General features: G+C 35.2%; 4 protein-coding genes across 4 annotated transcripts; all 4 read left to right on the top strand.

Moving 5' to 3' along the window:
- The first annotated feature begins 2,591 nt into the window (after positions 1–2,591).
- On the top strand, positions 2,592–6,441 carry LOC110737007. The gene is made up of 3 exons (XM_021917356.1): positions 2,592–3,816; positions 3,905–3,983; positions 6,438–6,441. The coding sequence occupies exons 1-3, from the start codon at positions 2,619–2,621 to the stop codon at positions 6,439–6,441; spliced, it is 1,281 nt and encodes a 426-aa protein (XP_021773048.1). The 5' UTR covers positions 2,592–2,618.
- On the top strand, positions 6,435–10,689 carry LOC110738762 (F-box protein SKIP23-like). The gene is made up of 2 exons (XM_021919190.1): positions 6,435–7,696; positions 10,334–10,689. The coding sequence occupies exon 1, from the start codon at positions 6,542–6,544 to the stop codon at positions 7,682–7,684; it is 1,143 nt and encodes a 380-aa protein (XP_021774882.1). The 5' UTR covers positions 6,435–6,541; the 3' UTR covers positions 7,685–7,696; positions 10,334–10,689.
- Positions 10,690–12,595: 1,906 nt separating this feature from the next.
- LOC110738753 (F-box protein SKIP23-like) lies at positions 12,596–14,753 on the top strand. The gene has a single exon (XM_021919178.1). It carries the CDS (start codon positions 13,366–13,368, stop codon positions 14,551–14,553), a length of 1,188 nt encoding a protein of 395 aa, XP_021774870.1. The 5' UTR covers positions 12,596–13,365; the 3' UTR covers positions 14,554–14,753.
- Positions 14,754–20,240: 5,487 nt separating this feature from the next.
- On the top strand, positions 20,241–21,830 carry LOC110737734 (F-box protein SKIP23-like). Its single transcript, XM_021918070.1, has one exon. The coding sequence runs from the start codon at positions 20,324–20,326 to the stop codon at positions 21,530–21,532; it is 1,209 nt and encodes a 402-aa protein (XP_021773762.1). The 5' UTR covers positions 20,241–20,323; the 3' UTR covers positions 21,533–21,830.
- Positions 21,831–22,726: the final 896 nt, after the last annotated feature.

Here is a 22,726-nt window from a genome sequence, read left to right as displayed (position 1 = left end):
GGGTTACTAATTTTAGTGTGTGATCGTGAACCTTACTTTTTATTATTTTACTGGTTAAATTTGATTTTGCTGATTAAAATGTTTTTTTTTTCTTTCACCATTTTCCTTTTTTTTAAGATGCCCACCCGTTTACCGTAGCTTACTTTCGATTACATTCGGATCCGACTTGGAATGCATTCCCCCCTCATGTTATATTCCGTATTTCCGTGCATGAACAGTTGAATACGCAAGTACTAAATGCAATACAAAATGACCTAAATGCAGAAATTAATTAATGATAAGAAAATAATAAAAGACTGAAATACCCTTTTCCAAAATGAAAAAATTGATTTGTCATTTCACCAGACTTTTATTTTTTACATTTTCCCTTTTGTGATTCATTTCATTCGCTATTTTTTCCATTTCATTCACCATTTCAGTCGCCATTTTTTTTTGCTATTCATTTCATTTCATCATTTCCCTCAAAAATTTTCAATCTAAGCCGTAGAGACGAAGAAGTTGTTCACAGTCGGCTATGATTTCCAAGGGGTACTATTTTACCCCGACTATGATTTCCAAGGGGTACTAAAGACCCCCGAAAATCATAGCCGGGGGGGTGCTGGAGACCCCCGGAAATCGTAGTCGGGGGGTGCTGGAGACCCCCGGAAATCGTAGCCGGGGGTATTGTTGACCCTCGGAAATCATAGCCGGGGGGTACTGTTGAGCCCCGACAACACAACCGGCACCGTGATACATGCCCATGAATAAAAAGTTCCGTTTAAGATGGAAATTTTATTTTGTTTGATTGTTCATCTATAACTTAGATTTTGCGAAGAAAAAAAATTTACAACACATAATTTTCATATCTCAAAAAAATCGTCGTAATGCACTTTATTATTATCCATGAATTTGTATAGCATTGAATATTTAATAGGATAAAAGGTTGAATACGTTAGAATATGGTTGTAAATTAAACGGTAGGAATGTTTATATAGTTAGGAGTATTAAGGGTTTAATTTTGGGATTTGTTAAACATCGCCCGCGTTTTTCTACATAAAGCCCACATTTTTTAAAAATGTTGACATTATTGCCCTTGTTTTAATTTTTACCGAAAATAAAATTTTTCACTCATAAAAAATGTGGAGCAGGACTGGATCGCCGAGTGAAACCGAAGAGCCCTCAACGTCGGGTAGATGCACCGGAGAGACGCCGTTGACGCCGGAAAAGGAGGTACGAAGCCATCTAAAACCACGAATTGGCGGCTGGCGTCCTGCCGGGACGCCGTGACCGTAGTGGTGGCGCCTAGCCAGGACGCCGCCACCGTGGCTCTGGCGCCTGGCCAGGACGCCGCCACCGTGGCCGTGGCGTCTGGCCAAGACGCCGCCGCCACGGTGGCGGCGTCCTGGCCAGGCGCCACCGTCACGGTGGCGGCGTCCTGGCTAGACGCCACCGCCACGGTGGCGGCGTCCTGGCTAGGCGCCACCACTATTTTTTTATTTTTTTTTTTAATTTAATTTAAAATTTGTTTTTTTTTTTTTTTTTTGTGTTACAATTTTTTTCTTTTTTTTTGGTTTTTTTTTTGTTTTGTTTTTAATTGTTTTAATTTGTTTTTGTTTTTAATTTATTTATTTTTTATTTTTTTTTTTACAATTTTTTTCGTTTTATGTTTTTTTTTTGTTTTTATTTTTTTGGTTTATTTTTATTTATTTAATCTAAAGTTTTGTTTATGTTTTTTATTTTTGTGTTTTGTTTTTTTTTTTTTTTGAATACTTTTTGTTTATTTCTTTGTTTGTTGTTTATAATTTATTATTGTTTTTGCTTTTGTGCTAATGTTGTGTCAAATGTATTAATTTAATCTACTCTTATGTGATTATATTTATATGTTATTGTTGCAGGATTATGGTGGAGACGGAAATGATTATAGTGGGATTTTTGTACACGATGGTCTGTTCGAAGATGCTCAACAAGCGGTTGATTGGGCGAAACAGGTTGCAATTAGATCAGGTTTTTGTTTAGTAGTAGCAACTCATAAATCTCAACGGGATGGTAGAATGGATCGCATTTTGAGATGCGACCGTTATCGCAAAAGGGAGGAACGAGATTTCAGTCAAGCGATTCGGTTTGATACAAAGCGGAAAGGTTGTGGGTGTCAGTTCAGAGTAAAGGTTCGACAACAGCAAAGGGGTGACGGTTGGGAAGTGAAGAGTTACGGTAAATGGGGGTATCACAACCATGAGATGATCGCATATGAAGTGGGTCATCGACAGTTAAGTGGCCTAAGTCCTGCTGCGAAACTAATTGTAAAAGAAATGAGTGATGCTCAAGTGAAGCCTGCTAAAATATTAGCATCTGTGTTGGAGAAATTTCCTGAAGACCAGCCAAACCGAAGACACATCTACAACGTCAGACATAAATTGAGGTTTGAACGGTCAGAGGGAAGGAACCCTATACAGCAGCTTCTACACCAGGCACAAGCACGTGGTTACCTGTACTGGTTTGAATCTGATGAAGACACATCGGAGGTGACTCATTTGTTCCTTGTGCATCCTGATTGTGCTGATATGATTTCGTCTTGGCCATCTGTGATTCTGATCGATTCAACGTACAAGACAAACAAGTATAAGTTTCCACTGGTTGAGATGGTTGGGATGACTCCAACGAACCAGAACTTTTTGATTGGTTATGCAGTTATGAAGGATGAGACGGTTGCGAGTTACCGTTGGGTGTTGGAGAAGTTGAGAAATTACATCGGCCCAAGTGTTCAGCCATCGGCCATCGTCAGCGATTGTGAGGGAGGTCTCTTTGCCCCTATAGCGGAGCTGTTTCCGGAGTCGAGCCATTTACTGTGCACATGGCACATCAACAAATGCGTGAAAGTCAAAGCCTACAACCTTTTCAACAAGAACTTAGATTCAGCAGAGAGATTGGTAAATGGTAAGTGGCGGAAGATCCTGCAAGCTACCACGGAGGCAGAGTACGACCGAGCCTTGGATAACTTCAAGGATGCATACCAATGGTGCCCGGCAATCGTAGACTATGTGATGCAGCAGTGGGTGCCTCAGAGGGAAAAGTTTGTCAAATATTGGACAAACCAAGTTCTTCATTTTGGAAACACTACTACATGTAGAGTTGAGAGCGCTCATAGAGCTCTGAAGGACTGGATTGATTCTTCCACCTCTGCTCTGGATACACTGTTCGAGAGAATAAACAAGGCTATTGATACTCAGAGGAACGGCATCAAGAACTCTCTCGAGGACTCCAGACGGCGACATGGCACGATGTATAGCCATTTCATATTTAAGATTCTCCATGGTCGTGTGTCACACTACTGCTTGGGGTTGATTCTGAGCGAGCACACCAGGATGAGGGAGTTGGGTGATGAAGTGGCTATTCGGTGCGGATGTGCTATATCGGTGACTCATGGACTACCTTGTGCATGCACCATTCACCGCGTAATTACGCAAGATAGGGCGTCGTTACATGTTGATCAGGTTCATCCATTCTGGCGGACGCTCGTTATCGGAGAGCATGCTGTTCCACAGACAGTCAACCGTGAACAGGAGGAGTTGGAGCAGTTTCGTTCGATGTTTGACCAAGTGTCCTCCAGCCACCCTTCAGTCATTCGTAGTGCTACCCACGTACTTCATGACATGTTCAACTCGTCGTGCTTGGATCATGAGGAACCTGAGGGGGTCGAGCGACCACGGGGCCGACAACCACGGCGGGAAAGGAGTGCGTTTGAGTACATTCGTGGTCGTGGTCGTGGTCGTGGCCGTGGTCGTACATCGTCATCAAGTGGTAGTCAAACATCTTCGTCGGTGAATATGCCCGGCACCGGTACGGTACTTTAGTTTAATTTACTTTTTAGAGTGTTTGTTTAGTTTTCTGCTAACTTGTTAATTGTGTTTTTTGATGTGTGCAACAGGCAGAATGGACATTGAACATTTTCCATATAAAGACAGGATCCCTAACATCATGATGCCGTTCCTGGACTCCACGCACAGGCACGTGGCTGGCCATCCCCAATAGGAACCGGGTCGCGGTGTGGTCGAAACGCCGGGAAATACTCGTATATCCACGTCTGTAACAACGTCATACATCCAGTGATACCTGCCGCATCAGCCCGGCTCGAGAATCCTAACTGGCGATACATGTACGCTAATGTAGCCGACCCCCAAGAAAACTGGCCTACTCTGTCGGGCTCACACGCGTCAACTATGTCGCGTGGCCTGAGCTTGTTTCCGCTCTTATCCGGAAACAAGGTACACCCGAGAAGAAGAAAAACATATGCAGCCAGCTGTGTGTCCTGCGTCCTACGTGAAGTGGGGTGCAAACATCGCTGCAAAACTGCTGCGATCTTAACACCGCCGTGATCCCACACACCAAGTGCCGCTGTGTACAGCGCAACCCTATCCACCGCCAACAGCTCCGCCAATAAATCTGCCTGATCCGCATCTGTGACAACAGATGCTCGGTTTCCCTCTACGGGAATCCCAAGGATGGCCTCGACGTCATGCAACATGATCGTCATCTCACCGAACGGAAGGTGGAAAGAGTTCGTGTCCGGCTGCCATCGCTCAACGAAAGCCGTGATCAGCGTCGAGTCAATCCTCTCATGCATGGTGGCAGGAAGGTGGCTCACTCTAGTGGCCCTCAATCGGCCGACCATCTCGCTCTCCTCCGGCCAAGCCTCAGCCCAACTACACAAGAAGTTACAAGTCCTCTCCCGGGTTTGGCATTTCAAAATGCCGCTATCCAAAGCCCGCTCTTGGTCCTCCCAAATACGGGTAGCGATGTGTCCTAGAAAGCTAGGAATCACACTCCCGTCTATAGGTCCCCCAGCCACCTCGCCCCTCACCACCCAAGAATCATTAACGGCCCTCGACCGTTTTCTGCTAACCGCAGACACAGTGGACGCAGATGATGTGCCAGATCTACTAACAAATCTACCATCTCTACCCTTACGCACGTCTACCCTACGCGTCTCATACACATCATCAAGCCTCTGACTGAATGGACCGTAATCATCATATGGTCCACTCTGATCGTCCACATCCTCATCTGCATCCTCCTCCTCCTCCTCCTCATCACCATCATCATCTTCATCATCCTCAGAATAGTGCACCCGTTCTCTACGAGCCGAGGCCGAAATACCACGGGATCTAACGTGTCTGGGCCCCGAGCTCTCCATTGAGTTCATCGTACTTCTCATAATGTCCATACTCTTCCCAGCCCCAGAACGAAAATACGATGCCTAACACAAAATAACAAAACATGTAATATGCAATATAAACATGTAATATAAACATAAAAAAAGTAATTAAAATAAATAAATAAAACAATATACATATGATGGAAAATAAATTAAAAACATTACAAAATATTAACAACCTAAAAATAAAAAAATTAATAACCTAATAAATAAATAAATAAAAAATTGGAAAAAACAAAGCAAAAAAAAAAATTACCCAAAAAAAACAAATTGGAAAAAACAAAGTGAAAAATATAAAATTATAAAAACTTAAAAAAAGAAGAACATCAAAATTTTAAAAAAAATTTATAACAAAAAAAAGGGAACATAAAATTTTTTTTAAGTAAAAAAACTAATTCAAAAAAAAAAAAAAACAAGAACAATAAACAAGAACATAAAATTAAAAATTAAAAAAAAAAAAAGAGGAACATAAAATTTTTTTAAAAAAAACCAACAAAATTTAAAACAAAATAAAAAAAAAATCAGAAACATAAAATTTAAAATTAAAAAAAAGAAAAACAAATTTAAAAAAAAATAAAAAAAAAATAATTATTTTCGAAAATTAAATTTCAAATTTAAAACCAAAAAAAAATTAAAAAAAAAAAATAAAAAGGCGGCGGCGCCTAGGCCAGACGCCGTGACGGTGGCGGCGGCGTCTAGCCCAGACGCCACTACCACGGCGGCGGCGCCTAGGCCAGACGCCGGTGCCGTGGTTCTGGCGCCTGGGCCAGACGCCACCGCCACCGTCACGACGTCTGGCCTAGGCGCCGCCGCCGTGGTAGTGGCGTCTGGGCTAGACGCCGCCGCTGTGGTGGTGGCGTCTGGCCTAGGCGCCACCACCGCCTCCGACCTTTTTTTTTTTAATTTTTAAACACAAAATTAATAAAAAATACCTTCTCGCCGGAAAACCGCTGTCCACCCGCCGCCTGTGCCGCCACTTCCTTGCCGGGCCGCCTCGACATCGCTCGGAAAGTTTTTTAGAGAGAGAAAGTGGAAGTAGAGAATTGAGAGAAGAAATTGTGTTTTTTACTTTGAGGGCAAAAGTGACAATTCACTCTAATTTTGTGGGCTTTATGTGGAGATTCGCGGGCGATGTTTAGCAATTGAGTTAATTTTAATCCTTAAAAAAAAGTGTAAGGGATAAAATTAAAACAAGGACAAATATGAAATATAATTTTTTTTTAAAAATAATTTATTCTGCATTTAGGTAAAATTATGCCTGCATTTAGTATTTCCCGTTGAATATTTCCTCCATTTGCACTTCTCCTAATATCTCCTTCTCGCACCTCCAATTCTCCAAACAGAGCATCAATGGCGGACTGGTCTGATCTTCCCAGAGAACTCCTCGATGAAATCTTAACCCGCCTCGATTCTCCAATTGACGCCCTCCGTTTCCGCGCCGTATGCTCCACGTGGCGCCAATCATCACCATCCAAGCTCAAATCCAACGGCCCACAAACCCCCTTCTCTCTCCCTTCCCATGGCATTTCCCTCTCCAAACGATCCATATTCGTTCTCTCTCCTTCCGAAACCCCCATTTCTGAATTACCCCACAATGACAATCCCTATTCATGGGTCATCAAAATCGAAGAACAAAACCCTAATTTTTTTCACATTTTCTTCCCTCTTTCGTGGACCCAGATCGATCCTCTACCTGAAGATTTCCCAAGAGTCATGGATCTCTCGAACATTCGAATTCGTGAACTGGGTTGTGAGTATTTCCTTCGTTATACCGATAAAATTTGCTTTAGGGGTAATTTTCTGAATTTGCTTATAGAAAAGGTTGCAATTTTACCAGGAATAAATGATGATGATTTTTTTCTATTGACTATTCATGTTTCTGGGAAATTAGCATTGTATAATTCTGTTAATAATATATGGCATATTGTATCTGATAAAATAGACGTACCTTATGATGATATTATTGCCTTCAATGGGGAGTTTTATGCTGTTGATTATACTGGGAGGATTGTTTTGATTGGATGTGATGCTGTTGATAATACCACGATTTTATTGGCAACATCTTTTGGTGGGGGTGATAAGAAGCGTTTAGTAGAAGTTGGTGATGAGTTGATATTGGTGGATGTATATATGGGTCTTCCTCCATGGGAGTTTGCTCATGATATGGAAAATTTCGATGGATATGTCACCTCAAAGTCTAAGTGGTTCAAGGTCTATAGGTTGGATAGGAAAAAGATGCGGTGGATTGAGGTTAAAGATTTGGGAAACTATATCTTGTTTTTGGGTATGCATTCTGGATTTTCAGCAACTGCTGCTGATTTGTTGTGTCATAAGGGGAATTGCATATATTTTTCCTTCCCACACGATATATACCCATCACATTTCGACAAAGATGATGTCTTCAAGTTTCATAGTGGTGGTGTGTATAATTTGGAGGATGCTAGCATCACTTATTCGGACCTGTTTTGGCCTCCTCCGCCTTGGATTGCTTAGCCTTCCGGAGAGGTACGTGTTTCATGTAATATTTGTTGATGAAGGCTGTTTTGCTTATGTAGCTTGGTGCATTATATGCTTTAATTTCTATTGCCCCTTTTGAAATTCCCTCCATGATGTGCTATGTGAAACCAAATTTTGCAATTCACAAGTTTCTATCAATCCTCTTCAATGATGCAAGTGGAAAGTGCTGAGTTGGGGTTATTCTATGTGATTAGTTTATCTGCAACCTCTACAGTATAGAAGTTGAGGTTTTTTTTATGTGATTGGCTTATGTGATATCTATGAAGTTTCTGCTGTTGTATTCCTGCAGACCTGCAATGCTTAGTGATGGTAGACTATGGAGTTCTTTTTGCGGAAGTAGTTCTTTCTTTTTGTCTGCAGCAATTGCTGTTGTTTTGACTTTGTTAGCTATAAAAGATGAATACATACTGACATTATGCCAGATGCACCTTAATTCGTTAGTACTTTCCCCCTTCGCTCAAATTCGATCGACATTGTTTGATAAGCAATATCAATTTCCTATATGTATCACCTTAAAATATTAAAAGACTAGTTTTTAAAGTGTGCGTGAAGCTTTGCTATAGCTTCTGTAAGGCTTCTGGTGAATGCACTATTTTGATGGTGGCAGTAATTGTGTAATGTGAGCCGATTGGAAGTTCTTAGGGAAAGATTTGGGCCTTGCATTTTTTACCTAAGTCTGTAAATAAAGAGCTTGATTACAGTTATTAATTTGATAGTACTTGATTGGATACAGGAACACAATTTGCCACTTAGCTTTGTGAATTAGGTCGAAATGTATTAATTTGCCTTTCCTAGTTTGATACTTTGATGGGATTAAAAATTAAGTAACACTGTTTTTTATACTATGTCGTACTCAGTAAAAGAAAGATATTTTGACTATTTGTTATTAAAGAAATATATATTGACCCTAGGTTATAAAGGAGTTAAGGAACATATTTTGAACTTAGGTAATTAAAGTGAGTATTAGATTTACTCAGGTTTTCCTTCTTTAGTACTAGTACTTAGAGCTCACAAGGTATGGCGTTTTTGTAAAGTCAGCTTATTTCATTCAATTATTTCCTTTTTTTTTTCTCTCTCCCTGTTGTACGGCTGTCTTTTGCGGAATATGCCCTATCTTAAGAATATCATGCAATATTTTCCATTCTACTGAGTACCTTTAGATATACTGGGCTGTCAATCTTATATGTTTATGAATTAAGCATATCCAAGAGCAAAACTTTGGATTTTGGAACTTTTATTTCAGTAGACATATCACTCTGCTCCCGGTATTGAATTTATGTGGTGCTGACGAAACAACCCACCCTGCCACCCATCAATGCTCTTATTTCGTTATCTACCTTTAAGGTAACTCCACATCTGTGGACAGGCCTTGACCACTTACCGTGTCAGGTATAAATCTGGTCTTTTATAGAGTACCCTTCAATAGGACACATCTTCTTCAAGTTTCAATGGCCTTTTCCTTCTTATCTTGATCCAATACAAAGTTTCCCTCCAAAATTTTTCCTTATGTAGATGAACTACTTAGGAATTTCTATCTTTTGAGCTTCTCGCAACACCTCCCAGTATTTTGGCTAGAATTCTTTAATTTGTATAGAGCCCGCCACAGGTGTTGACATATATTGCCCTCTAGTACCTTGTGCAAATTCCAGGACAAAAGAACTAAATTTTCTAGCTGTTAACATAATTTTAGTTTTTAGTTGCACAAGCAGCAAAATTTAGGTTTACAATCACAGAAAAGTTTTTTGTTTTTAAGATTCAAAGGCGCAGATCAAATACTAGAAACTTGCTGTCTTTCCATTAACAGCATAAGACTATTAGTGTTTGAGGAATTTGAAGCTCTTAAGAATTGCATACTTTTTGGTTTTCAGCAATCCCATCATCTTCACGTAGGTGCAAGAAATCACAGCAGATACCTCTCATGATTAGACAATTGCTTAAATCCAAAATGATCTCTTTACAAATGTTTTGTCAATGCACATGAAATCTATGACAAGCTAAAATTTAAGCAGAAAGAACAAAGCAATACCATGAACCAAGTAGAAACCAAGCTAAAAAATCAAGCAGAAATTAAATGCTTATTGAAATTAAATTTGAGAAGGCTCGATAGAAACTTGGTTTTTATCTGTCTAGAAGCCCCTTCCTCTCTTCTTCTCTTCATAGGGTAAAAGGATTAAGATAAGATATGGCCATTTACCAAATTATAGAGTGAATTTTGTACTTCCTTTTTTTCTTTTGATTCGGTGACCATTTTTTTGAGATATAATTATCTGACTGACCAAACCAGTTTCAACATGAATGGACAGGTCTTCATAGTGAAGCATGTTTTCCCCTTCCCCCCGCCCCCAAATTTCCTGAAATGAGATTTCAATTTGCACCTAAGATGTCCAGACTTTCTAGCTTTTTATTGTTGTGGCCTCAGCTGTGTTCTGTGTATTGGCACTAATTTGTCAAAGGATTGGTTTTAGACAAACATTAGGGACCTACAGTGGCTATAAATAAAGCTTATCGGTACTTTGGAATGTGATAAGTCTTGATAGTGAATCATGAGTACTTGATGGTCTTTCTTCTACTGTTTACTCTGCAGTAGAATTTACAAGCCATTGTCATGTCATATTTTTTTTACAGGAGAACTTATGTTCTTGATGAAAGAAAGTTCGGAGGCTAGGTGGTCATCTTCCGAACGGCTTTAGCATTCAAGCTACAATATCTCCCCTGTTTTGTCAAGCTGAAATAAATTTGCATGACGTTTCATCCTCGCCTAAAATGGCTTCTTCATGTTTCCTAGATTAATGAACTGTGTATGTAACCGATTATTGTACATATATAATTGAATAAATTATCAATAAAATGCTTACAGGTTTTTATTGCCAATTTGCCTTCCATTCGAGCTTAAATTGTGGATGCTAAGTCTATGTGATTCCCCTTGTAACAAAATGTTTATTGTATTATACTATAATAGTACATACTCATTATGCTGTTATATACTCATGAAAGAATTTTCGTGGAAAAATTGGTAGATTTTCCAGAATCATGAGTAAATGCTTGGGAAAAAAGGGATGATTGAATAGGATGTGATTCCTTTCAAACCTTAGCTTGATAGCGTTACGTTATTTTACTCGCGATTTGATGGTTTACTAGTCAGTAGTCACTACTACTAGCAAGTACTCGTATCAAATATGCTGGTCTGAATACTTATCATTTCCCATCAATGCGAAAATCTGCTCTTTCTTTTGTTTGTTTTTGGACCCAGCAAAATCCTGTCTTTTTAATCTGGACTAGACTAGAAAATCATTTTTCGTAATTCTAATCCATCAACTTTAGTAACAGTCTTTGGTCTACTAGTATGCAATTATGTGTTCAATTTTACACAGGACCATTAAACGTTATGCACGTTTTGTTTTTTTAATTTGCCTAAAATTTGCATCCATATTCTATTCCAGTTTCCCGACATCCTCATTTACATTCTCTGAACCCCTCTCTCTGATCTCTCTTGTTTTTTGGAGCCTTGATATTATGTTTATGAGAATAAATTTGAAATAACTCATATGATCCTCAATGTACTTAGGTGGTGCGAATAATGTGTGAAAGATCTAGTCAAAAATATTTGTATTTATCAATCTTCCTTCCCCTAGCTCTAGTTTCTATAGTTATGTATTGAGCAAGTTCACGAGATTCTCGAGTCGAGCTTTATTGTGCCTAGCTCATGAAAATTTCGAGTTGGATAGTAGGCTCTTAACACTCTTCATTATGAAGATTATATTTTAATGGATGTCACTCTCATTTTACTTTGTATAAGACCTTTAATTTTCTTTGTATGAGCGAAGCAAATATACAAAGAAATTAGGAAATGGGGAGGAAAATGAGGCATCCTCTAAATTTAACTAAACAAAGAAAATTCATAGAAACGAAATGAATTTTCCATCCTATACTAATCACTTAATCAGTAAGCATAGCCTTGAAACAAAGGCAAATTGGGGCCGTTTCAGTGTGTTTGCCATGGTAATTTCATTCTCTCTTTCAAAGATGAATTGACTTTGCCTAAAGTCCTGATTCCTGAGGCATCACAAGCTTTTCTTTTCTTGATTCTACTTTGATAATTGTGCCTTTTTTTGGTGGTAGAGTGATATCAGTTTTACTGTTGTGAAATATAATATGGCTTTCACTTAAGAATTAAGATATATACACGAGAAACACTATTATTCACCCGTTCCACTAAAATTGTATGAATTATGTAGTACATGGTGTTTGAAGATGCTATTTAGTGTTTCAATTTTCAAACAAATGTTTTACTTTAACAATCACATGGCTCACATATATTCACCCATTTCACTGAAATTGGGTCGTATCACCTATTATTTAAAGATGTTTGTTTTTATGAGTACATAATTACTTCATACACGGCCCCTTCAAGATAGTTTGGCAATTGCAAGTGTTACATATTCAGCGAAATGAGCAAAAGTATAAAAATAAGGAATAAAAAAAATATATATCTAGTGTTATTTAATGACCATTTTATGTGGTGTAGAGGGAGTCACAATACTCGCAAAGAACTAAAGAAGTGAAAGAACATATGAAATACAGAGTAACTAATAAGTAATGATTGGATTTCAGATTTTAAGGTATCAAACCAAAACTTAACTAACAACTACTCGAAATAATCTTATTAAATTCTAGGCTCAAACCAAAATTATGTTTAATTCAATTCTAAACGTAAGGAAATTAAGGTATGGCTTGCAATTAAATTAGTACCAGTCTTCCTTGACTTCAAATTTTCAGTCTTTATATGGGCCTCTGAATTTTCTTTTACTGTCAATTAATCAATCTAAAATATAAATTATTTTATATTGATTGAGAATTTGAGATGTGATCATATTTGGCATGATATTTGGTTTAACTTCCTTGGCGAAGTGGTAGAGTCTTTCCTATAAAAGTTTGTTGTTTATCTATTTGATAAGTTAGTTAAAATTAGTCTTATTGCATAATTTGTATGAGTAAATAATATTAATCATTGTTTAAAATTAAGTTCTTACTAGTTTTTGTCTCTGAATACTGTGCTACAGAACGTTTTATTGAAAGTCATCTTTATATAGCTAAGTTAAAATATCACAATTTTTTTTGTTTTGTTTTGTTTTTTTTTTTTTCATCGTGAACTAGTTAAGATTCTCACTATTACTTTATCCGTCCCTTAATTAGATTTCTACTTCTCTCTATTATGTGAGGAATAAATGTTAGAACTAGAAATTTGATTAAGGGACGGAGGAAGTAGGATTTTGACAAAGTTGAAAGTTTCCAAACTACATCTAAAAATGGACTATTATTACTTGTATAATATATAACTAACATTATTGTCTACATTGACTTGACCCATCCCAAATTAAATTTGGTAGAAATTTCTAACTAATTGCTTACTTGTGAAGTTGTGAACATCAGCTCTATATATTTGTTTAAGTACTCACCCAAATGTCCCATCATTTCTCACATCTACAATTCTCCATTCATACACTCTCCTCCAACTTACTATATATATGTTCTCAACCTTCACTATAAAATTCAAATAAAATCCACAATGATGATTTAGGTTATCCGTCTTAAATCTCCATCTTATTTTCTTTCCTAGCATCGAAAAAAATACTTCCTCCGTTTTTTTTTTTTTTAAAATGGCAGATTGGTCGGAACTCCCTTCAGAGCTCCTAGAGCTTATTTCTAACCTCTCAAACACTTGCTCCAACACTCGCCAATTTCGTTCCGTTTGCTCTTATTGGCGTTCTTCTGTTCGTGGCAAACCAACCGCCAATTTTTATTACTCTCCAACTATTAAATTCTTGGGCTCTAAAGCCCACGACTTTGACCTTCGACTCATCAGACAAACTACCTACATCATTTCTCTCTTGTCTGACCCCAACTCTTGTTGGGTGATCAAGACAGAGGAACATAAGCCAGGGGTGTTACGCCTCTTGAGCCCGTTTTCGAAGAGCGATTCCATTAAACCCTTAGATCACAACATTTTAGACCTTAGTAATGTTAACACCTTTGAAATTGGTCACGAGTATGTTCTTCGTAATATTAGCGGGAATGATCGAGTGATGAATTTGTACAATATGGAGTATGAGAAAGTAGCGTTTGCTACTATTGGAGGAAATGACTCTTTTGTCCTTTTGTCTACTCAAAATTCCACGGGTAAATTGTTAATGTACCGGTCTAATACCCAAGAATGGGCGCTTTTGGACGATTTTGCCCTTGGGTTTGATGATACGAGCGAGTTCGTTTATGATATGTCGATGAGATATGTTGATGTGGCGGAATATGAAGGGAAGTTCTATGCTGTGACCGATTCAGGTCGAACTGTTGTCATTGAGTATGGCGGCGAGGATGAGATTTTGGTTGAGGTCGACTTAATGGTAAAGTCAATCATTGGAGGGAATAAAAAATATTTGGTAAAATCAGGCGATGATTTACTGTTAGTAGACTTGTACACCTCTTCAGACAAAGGATCATGTGACGTCTATGCAATCGATGTTTTTAAATTGGATAAGGAGGACAAAAAATGGGTCTTGCTTAAATGTTTAGGGGGTCATTCGATATTTCTAAGCAACTACTCTTCATTTTCTACTACTAGCACTAGTTTGCATGGTCTTAAGGAAAATTGCATATATTTTTTCTTGAATAATTTAGGAAGAGATTTTTCAGAGAAAAAGCAAGGGAATATAGAGGATATTGATGGCGTAGAAAGTGGTGGAATTGGTGTTTTTAATTATGAGATGGGGACGTTTGAGTCATTGGAAGAAAACATTGAAAATTCAAAGTTCTGTTGGCCCCCTCCTTCTTGGGTCAATTTTGTAAAGTAAATTATAATGTATTAGTGTCTTGTTTGTTTAAACTTTCACTTCACCTTCTATGGACATCTTAATTTTCAATCTATTTTTATCTTCTATAATTTTTTTTAGCAGCGGATTTATTAATTTTCTATATTTAATCATCTCGTTCCATAGTAATTGTGACATTTCTTTTGTAATGTTTGCTAATGCATGATTTAAACCTTAATATTTTCAATTATCCATAAGAATTTATTTTTTTTATTAAAAAAATCAATAAATTGAAATGAACTTAACAAGACCTTGCATATATACTTGTTTATTCTCAAATATAGATCATACATCAATAAAGCTAAAATAACTTATGTAAATAGTGCTCAAAGATAAAATTTATCAACTAAAAAAAAAAGAAGTATCATATATAGTCGTGAATAAATCAAAATTCTTAAAAAAAAAGTTGAATAAATCAAAAGAAGTAAAGAACACATTGCACGTACTTCCTCTGTTTTGAGTCCGTAAATTTAAAAGTAATGCATCTTTTAAGAAACAGAGAAAGTATTAAATTTGACTAAAACATGCAAGTTTGTAATACATGGCTACCGGTTATTTGTATGTCTCCATGATTAGTGCTTGGCCCAAGATTTTATAAGCTAATAAGACGCATGCTAATGTTCCAGGCTTTGGTAAATTTGATATCCAATTTAAAGCCCAGCCCATCTCTATATATTTATTTTTATTTGAAGAAATCTCTATATAAGTAGTACGAAGTATTTATTATAGGATAGGATGGCAATAAAATACAAAACAAGTCAACTAACAGTACATGGATAGCTAAAGGCGTCGGTATTGAATCTTGACCTTCAATTATTCGGTTGCTCCCCTAAAAAACTATTTGTATTATTGTATACTCGTATGTCTTTTGTTTTTGTTTTTATTTTTAAAGGGTAAAAAAAAAATTAAAAAAATAAAAAGAAAAAAAATTAGGAAATAATTTCTTATTCCGTATTAAAGGAGATAATAGAAAATTCTTTACGAGAACTTTCTAAGAAATTAAGGATCATGTGATCAAAATCCCACAAGGGACTCTTTACATCCCAATTTACTTGTCTCATAACGTTACTTCTATAGCGTATTATGCTAATGCACACATGCTTAGTGACTTCAAAGTTCAAACATATCAAGAATTAAATAGTTTCCTTACTCGATAAATATGAAATTACCTCGTTCTTGTTAGGAATCACAGTACATTTGTAGGGAATATGGCAATTAATTAATAAATGTAATATAATAGGCATTCTTTGCAAAACTTGTAATTGGTCTTCCCCTAACATTCAATTCCCATTTATTTAAGTTATGGTTATAAGTCTTATTACTTTTCAAAATAAGTTATGAGTAATTTAGGGCCTGTTCATATTTACTGATAAGTTATGGTTATAAGTCTTATTACTTTTCAAAATAAGTTATGAGTAATTTAGGGCCTGTTCATATTTACTGAACTGATTGGAACTGAACTAAGCTGAAATGAATATTTTATAAGAGGGGGAAATTAAGAGCTGAACTGAACTGAACTGAACTGATTGGAGCTGAACTGAACTGAACTGAAAATAAGTAAATATGAGCAGACCCTTACTATTGACTATAAAATGAAATTTCACAGTATTATTCACCCACGCTAGAAAAGTATATACTATAGTTCTTTTTTGTTGACAAAATTAATAATGAATTCAAATAAAATGGTTAGAATGAGCAGCAGCTAGTCTTTGCCCGCGAAGACTGCTATTTTATTAAAAAAAGATGGGCACAGGAGAAATCTTGACCTAATTAATAGTCATATGGAAGCTTACTATGCTGGACTCATCTCTTTGGTTTTTTAGTTTTACTTATATTGAGTTTTCTACTTGATAATCTCCTTAAGCTTATACGAGTAATAATTTTATATTTCAATACTTATACCTCTAATTTATAATATATGCATCATTTTAACTTTTATGTACAAAGTTTTTTGACTTTTATATTATTATTCACTTACTACAATTTTTATTTTTATTTTTATTTTTATTTTTTTTATACAAAAAAATAATGCTATTCGTAAGATGTTGTGGGATTGGTTTAAACTTTAAATAAATATTTCAACATATATATTTTTTCTATAAATTTTTTATTGATAATCTAGCTAGACAAACATTAATGATCAAAGTTGTATTTTAACAAAGTCAAAAAGTCAAATTGTTACATCTATCGTAAACTAAAGGTAAAATAGACTTGCTGAGTATGTGTTTTACTTTTATAAATTAGCATCATATTCACTATTAAACTTTACGCTATCAAATGTAAAAATTAAACTGTAATACATATTGCATAATCATATAACACTTAATCCGGCCTAAGCATATAACACTAAATCCTGACAATTTAATCTCGATTAACAAGTATAAATATTTTTTTTTATTTGAGAAAACAAGTATAAACATTTGGTTGGTGGTTTTAGACATTTTTTTTAGTTTTAGATTAATTAGTAGTTGCTGAAAGTAGAATAGTACGTAGAGGTTTGCCGATTGTATATAAGGACCACATACAACAATTGTATGTATAGCCTTTACCTTGCCTTTAGTATATAACCACTCACAACATTAATTAGTACAGGTCCTACTTAATCCGAATCGATAAGAAGCATATGACATTACTATAATTAATACGCTTAAATAGTCTAATCCTAGTACGTACTACGTAGTTGGGTTGCAAGCTTGCAACCTTCTACTCTATTTTTACATAAGGACTTTTTCTATTTATTTATGCATTAGGTTAGGAATCTTGTCGATTTAGCTAGTTTAGTGTGCGTCGGAATGACTTAAGAGCCATTATTTTTGAGAATCTATCTTCTCATACATTAGTATAAATTTTATGAAATCTTACGGTGTATATTAGCATAGATTTACAAAATTTGATATTATAAACTACAAATATACATTAAACATCAAGTCCAACATGGTCACATATAATTTTTTTTCTTGTATTCCATATTACTTGTACATATTAAAGACAGTTTAAATTGAAGTTTAATTAAAAAAAATGAAAGAACGAAATAAAGAGTACATGACATTACATACATTGTATCTGTGCTAATTTACGAAATATGATTCAATTCAGCTTTAGAAAATTAGTTGTTCCAAGTTAATTTTTTTTGCAACATAATTGGAAAGATCGACTATGGTCATGTTTGGCAATTGACTGTTAGCTGTTTTAATTGGCTGTTTAGATTGGCTTTTGAGTTGGCTGTTTGACTACAATTGTAGTGTTTGGTAAATTGGCTTGTTGGGTGCTAGTTGTTGTTAAACTACACAACACTAATTAGTAATTATTAGGAAAATTTGCAAATTGCAGCCATTTAAAATTCGTATTTTGCAAATTGCAGCCCAAAAGTTCATATAAATTGTAAATTGCAGCCCGATTTAACTTTTTCATCGGTTTACAAGTTGAAAAATCTTCGATTAAGGTTTTAGGGGCCATTTTAGGCCTTAGGGGTCTGAATTGAGCTCGGAATCAGCAAAAAAATAACGAAGTATCTTGTTTTGCGCAACAAAAATGTATCGATTTGTGGGAAACTGTAAATATGAGACACTTACGTTATTTTTTTTGCTAATTCCGAGCTCAATTCGGCCCCTAAGAACTAAAATGACCCCTAAAACCTTAACCAAAGATTTTTTTTAACATGTAAATCGATGAAAAAATTGAATCGGGCTGCAATTTACAATTTATACGAACTTTTTGGCTGCAATTTGCAATAAAAAAATAAATGGCTGCACTTTGCAAAATATGAACTTTAAATGGTTGCAATTTGCAAATTTTCCTAATTATTAACATTAATTATTGATTATAGATAATAATTTTTTTATAACTAATTATAAATTTAAATTAATTAATTATTGGTTATATATTAACAATAATTGTATTAGTTATAAATTGATAATTATCAATAATAATGTACTATTAATTACTAATATTTTAAATACTAATTATTAAACACTAGTAATAATTTATGTTTCAAAGAAAATAATTATTAACTATCAAATATCAATTATCAATTATTAATTACTGCCTCCGTTTCTTTTTAGTTGACACATTTCTTTTTAAGATTTTTTTTTTAGTTGACACGTTTCCTTTTAGGATAAATTTTTTACCTAGCATTTCAAGCTACCCTACTTGCTTTTTCATTCTCTTTCACTCTCTCCTCTCTTTAATATATGTGCCTAAATCAAACGCGTCAACTAAATAGAAACGGAGGAACGAAGTATTAACTATTAACTACTAACTATTAACTATTAACTACTACCTATTAACTATATATTAACTATTAACTATAGTATTAACTATTAATTACAGTATTAACTACAGTATTAACTATTAACTATTAACTTTTAACTTTTAACTTTAAACTATTAACGGAGTATTAACTATTACTCCCTCCGTCCCCGAAAGAACGATCCATTTGGCCTAATTTTAGTCCCAAAAAGAATGACCCATTAACATTAAATATCCACCAATTTGCAATAATATTTGTGCAAAATTAGATTCGCCATATAAAATTTTGTTTTTCCGATCCATATACTTTTATTACTATCTCTCTTTACTTTTTTGTAAACCCCGTGTAAATTTATCTTTCCAATATACTTTTACTTCTTTTTATTTAATTTAAAATTAATGCCCGCGAAATCAACCAAAAAAGGGTCGTTCTTTCGGGGACGGAGGGAGTAACTATTAACTACTAATTACTAATTATTAATTACTAATTATTAATTAATAATTACTACTACCTCGATCCGTCCCCGAAAGAACGGCCAATTTGGCCTAATTTTAGTCTAAAAAAGAATGACCCATTAGCATTAAAATCCCCACCAATTTGCAATAATATTTGTGCAAAATTAGCTTTCCTATATAAAATTTTGTTTCCCTATGTAGTTATTACTTTCTCTCTCTACTTTTTTACAAACCTCATGTAAATTTATCTTTCCAATATACTTTTACTTATTTTTATTTAACTTTCTTAATACACACGAAATTAACCCAAATGCGTTGTTCTTTTAGAGACGAAGGGAGTAATTATTATTAATTATTAATTTCTAATTACTAATTATTACTTAATTATTATTAAGTATTAAATATTAATTACTAATTATCTTTTATTATGACTAATTATTATTAATCAAAAGTTAATTATGTCAACAAGCCAAAAGCTGCTCCAACCAGGTTTTTGCTTCTGGCTTTAAAGCCAGCTTTTCAGCTAGTTAAAAAACCCAATAGTCAAACATATTTTTTGAATGTTTGATCAACTTGAAGAAGCCAAAAACCAGCTAAAAAGCTGGTTTCCAAACACCCCTATGATTTTTTCTAAAATGAAATAAAACTCGTACTAAACGTAAGTGATAGTTGTATAAAGGATTTTGCCTAGCTAATTTCGGAAAGTGACCACTGCACTTTCTAAACAATTTTCAAATATGCATTGGATCAAAACCTTTGTCCTATTCTACATGCAATTGCGTAATATTGATTAGGAAGTTAGGACATAATATTGTTGACAATACTACTAGCTAGTACTACTATTGACTATTACTTCAGATTCGCCCTCCTTTTTAGCTTTGATCATTTAATTATTATTAAACACTTGCATTATTTTCTCAAAAGGTGGGCTGTCACATTTTCTTGATTCCATTTAAATACTACAACAATTTAAGCACATTTCTATTCAACTCAATACACACCTTCTACTTCCAAAACCCTAAACACCTTCTACCTAGCTAATTAAGCCATGGCATATTGGTCTGATCTCCCTCCGGAGCTCCTCGATCTCGTTGCCACCGGCTTTGACACCCCGTCCGACACTCGTCATTTCCGTTCCGTTTGTTTCACGTGGCGGTCTGCCATCCCCAAAACACTACCCATATTTTTCCCTCCTATAAAATTCCTAAACTCTAACGTCCATCATTGTGACCTCCGACTCACCAAACACACATTTACCCATCTTTCACCCTCTTTCGACGACCATGATGGCCCCGGGTGGCTCATCAAGACCGAGGAGCACAACCCGGGGGCGGTCCATTTGTTCAATCCTTTCTCTAGGACCCTCATCAAACAGTTAGCTCCAAATCTTCCTAGGAAGTTGGATCTAACCAACATTAAAATCAAGGAGTTGGGTTGTGAGTATGTGTTACGTAACGTTAGTAATAATCCTAGTACAGAAAACATGGATTACTACAACATGGAGCATCAAAAGGTAGCTGTTACCTTCCTTAATTCTAATAATGTTAACGATTACGTTATTTTGTGTACACATAACACGGGTAAGTTACTCATGTACCGGTCCAAAATCGAATCATGGACGTTTTTGGATGATTACACTTTAGGTTATGATGATCGGAGCATATTTGTTAACGATTGGTCGTTGCACTACGTGGATGTAGTAGAGTTCGATGGTACATTTTATGCTGTTACCAACTCGGGTAGGACCGTAGCCATTAAGGTTATTGGTTCTTCCGTCACAGTAACATTGCTAAAAAATTCTATTATTGGCGGAGATAAAAAATGTCTGGTAAAAGTAGGTGATGACCTGTTAATGGTAGACCTGTATACCGATATCACTCCTAAATTGATAAAGGTACACGGGGTTGAGATTTTCAAACTCGACAAGGAGAAACAAAAATGGGATTTGGTTAAGGATTTAGAGGAGCATGCAATTTTTTTGAGCAACCATTCTTCATTTTCCGCTATTGGTTTAAAAGGTTGCAAAGGTAATTGCATATACTTTCATTTTAAGAACTTAGACAATAAGAATTCATGTTATTCCGAGATTAAAGTGGGAGATTTGGATAAATTGGATGATTTTGAGTGGAAAAGTGATGAAATTGGTGTTTTTGATTTTGAAAAGGGCATTTTTGGGCCGTTGGAAGAATATTTGGAAGATTCTAAGCTATTTTCTTGGCCTCCACCAAGTTGGGTTACATTGGCTCGTATGACATGAAGTTTTCAATCTTCATAATTCTAGATTTTTCATTTTTTTACCCTTTCGTTGTGCAATTTTTTATTTTTTTTAATCCTTTCTTCTTTAATTAATTGTATAATTAATTAAAAATATATAACTCTGTATTACTCCGTACTATATAAGTTTACAATGAAATAATAGTCAAGTCCAACTATTAATGATCAGTCATAACTATTTTTTTCCCAGACCATTTATCATTCATGTTATTTATGCATGTGTAGTAAACGTTATTAGAAATTCTTGTAAATAAAAGCGCAGACTTGGAGCCACTTTTGACTATAGTACTTGCTGGAAAATAAGTTAATGAAAATGTTTATTATATGGTCAAAATGCATGAACTTTAATTTATTTTGAAAAAAAAAAAAATCAAAGTGAGATCATCGTGTATGGACTTTGTTGTTAGCTATGATAATGAGCTGTAAACTATATAGGCAATTAGGCATATCTAGCCACAATTATTTCAACTTATGTTAATGAGATCTTGGATAAGTTGGGTACTAAAGATTGAGGGCATGCATATAATAAGTCACAATTACAAAACTATTTTAACAAAGTATTGGTATTGAGTAACAATAAATTAAACAACAATATAATATAATAATAATATAATATAAGCAACCCAAGTAATACATGCATGAATCAACAATACAATGGTATGTCATGGTAAGTAATGATTGAATGGGTGAGTAATATTGGGTATAATTGAGAGCTCAATCCTGATATCATTATAAGAAACCTGGGATGTCAAGTTGGTGATTGAAACCATTATCTTTTGAAACTTTTCAATATCAATGCAACATATAATTGTTCCGTAATACCATACTCACATAATTGAGTCCAACTCATCGATCTCGATCCTATATAAACAGATTAGTAGGCTTGTTATGGCTTCAAACCAGCTTATATGACTTCAGAGAAAGCCCCACATGTTAATTCTAATTTTATGAAAATTTTCCTAATTTAAATTGGTTTGAAAAAGTTAAATATAACCTTTAGTTTTAGACGATTTTTGACTTTTTTGAACTCGGAAAGGAAATAGGTTGAGGTACTTTCCATATATCCCATAACATCTTGGGAGGTCACTTATGTGGTTGGAATCAACTAACCACTTTGTCTTTAAACTGTCAAGTTAGTCATTTATGTATATGTTTCTCTTTATTAATTAACCAAAGG

This window comes from Chenopodium quinoa, unplaced genomic scaffold, assembly GCF_001683475.1.
Source record: "Chenopodium quinoa cultivar QQ74 unplaced genomic scaffold, ASM168347v1, whole genome shotgun sequence".
NCBI classification, from domain to species: Eukaryota; Viridiplantae; Streptophyta; class Magnoliopsida; order Caryophyllales; family Amaranthaceae; genus Chenopodium; species Chenopodium quinoa.
Note: the sequence above shows the minus strand (reverse complement) of the source record. Positions and strands in the feature narration are given on the sequence as shown.

What these genes read in the sequence shown, in the direction of transcription:
- LOC110738762 (XM_021919190.1), top strand. Translation starts at nt 6,542, where the DNA reads ATGGCGGACTGGTCTGATCTTCCCAGAGAACTCCTCGATGAAATCTTA.
- LOC110737734 (XM_021918070.1), top strand. Translation starts at nt 20,324, where the DNA reads ATGGCATATTGGTCTGATCTCCCTCCGGAGCTCCTCGATCTCGTTGCC.
- LOC110737007 (XM_021917356.1), top strand. Translation starts at nt 2,619, where the DNA reads ATGGTTGGGATGACTCCAACGAACCAGAACTTTTTGATTGGTTATGCA. An exon ending in GGTGAATATGCCCGGCACCG is followed by an intron (nt 3,817 to 3,904) that starts GTACGGTACTTT and finishes TGTGTGCAACAG; the next exon opens with GCAGAATGGACATTGAACAT.
- LOC110738753 (XM_021919178.1), top strand. Translation starts at nt 13,366, where the DNA reads ATGGCAGATTGGTCGGAACTCCCTTCAGAGCTCCTAGAGCTTATTTCT.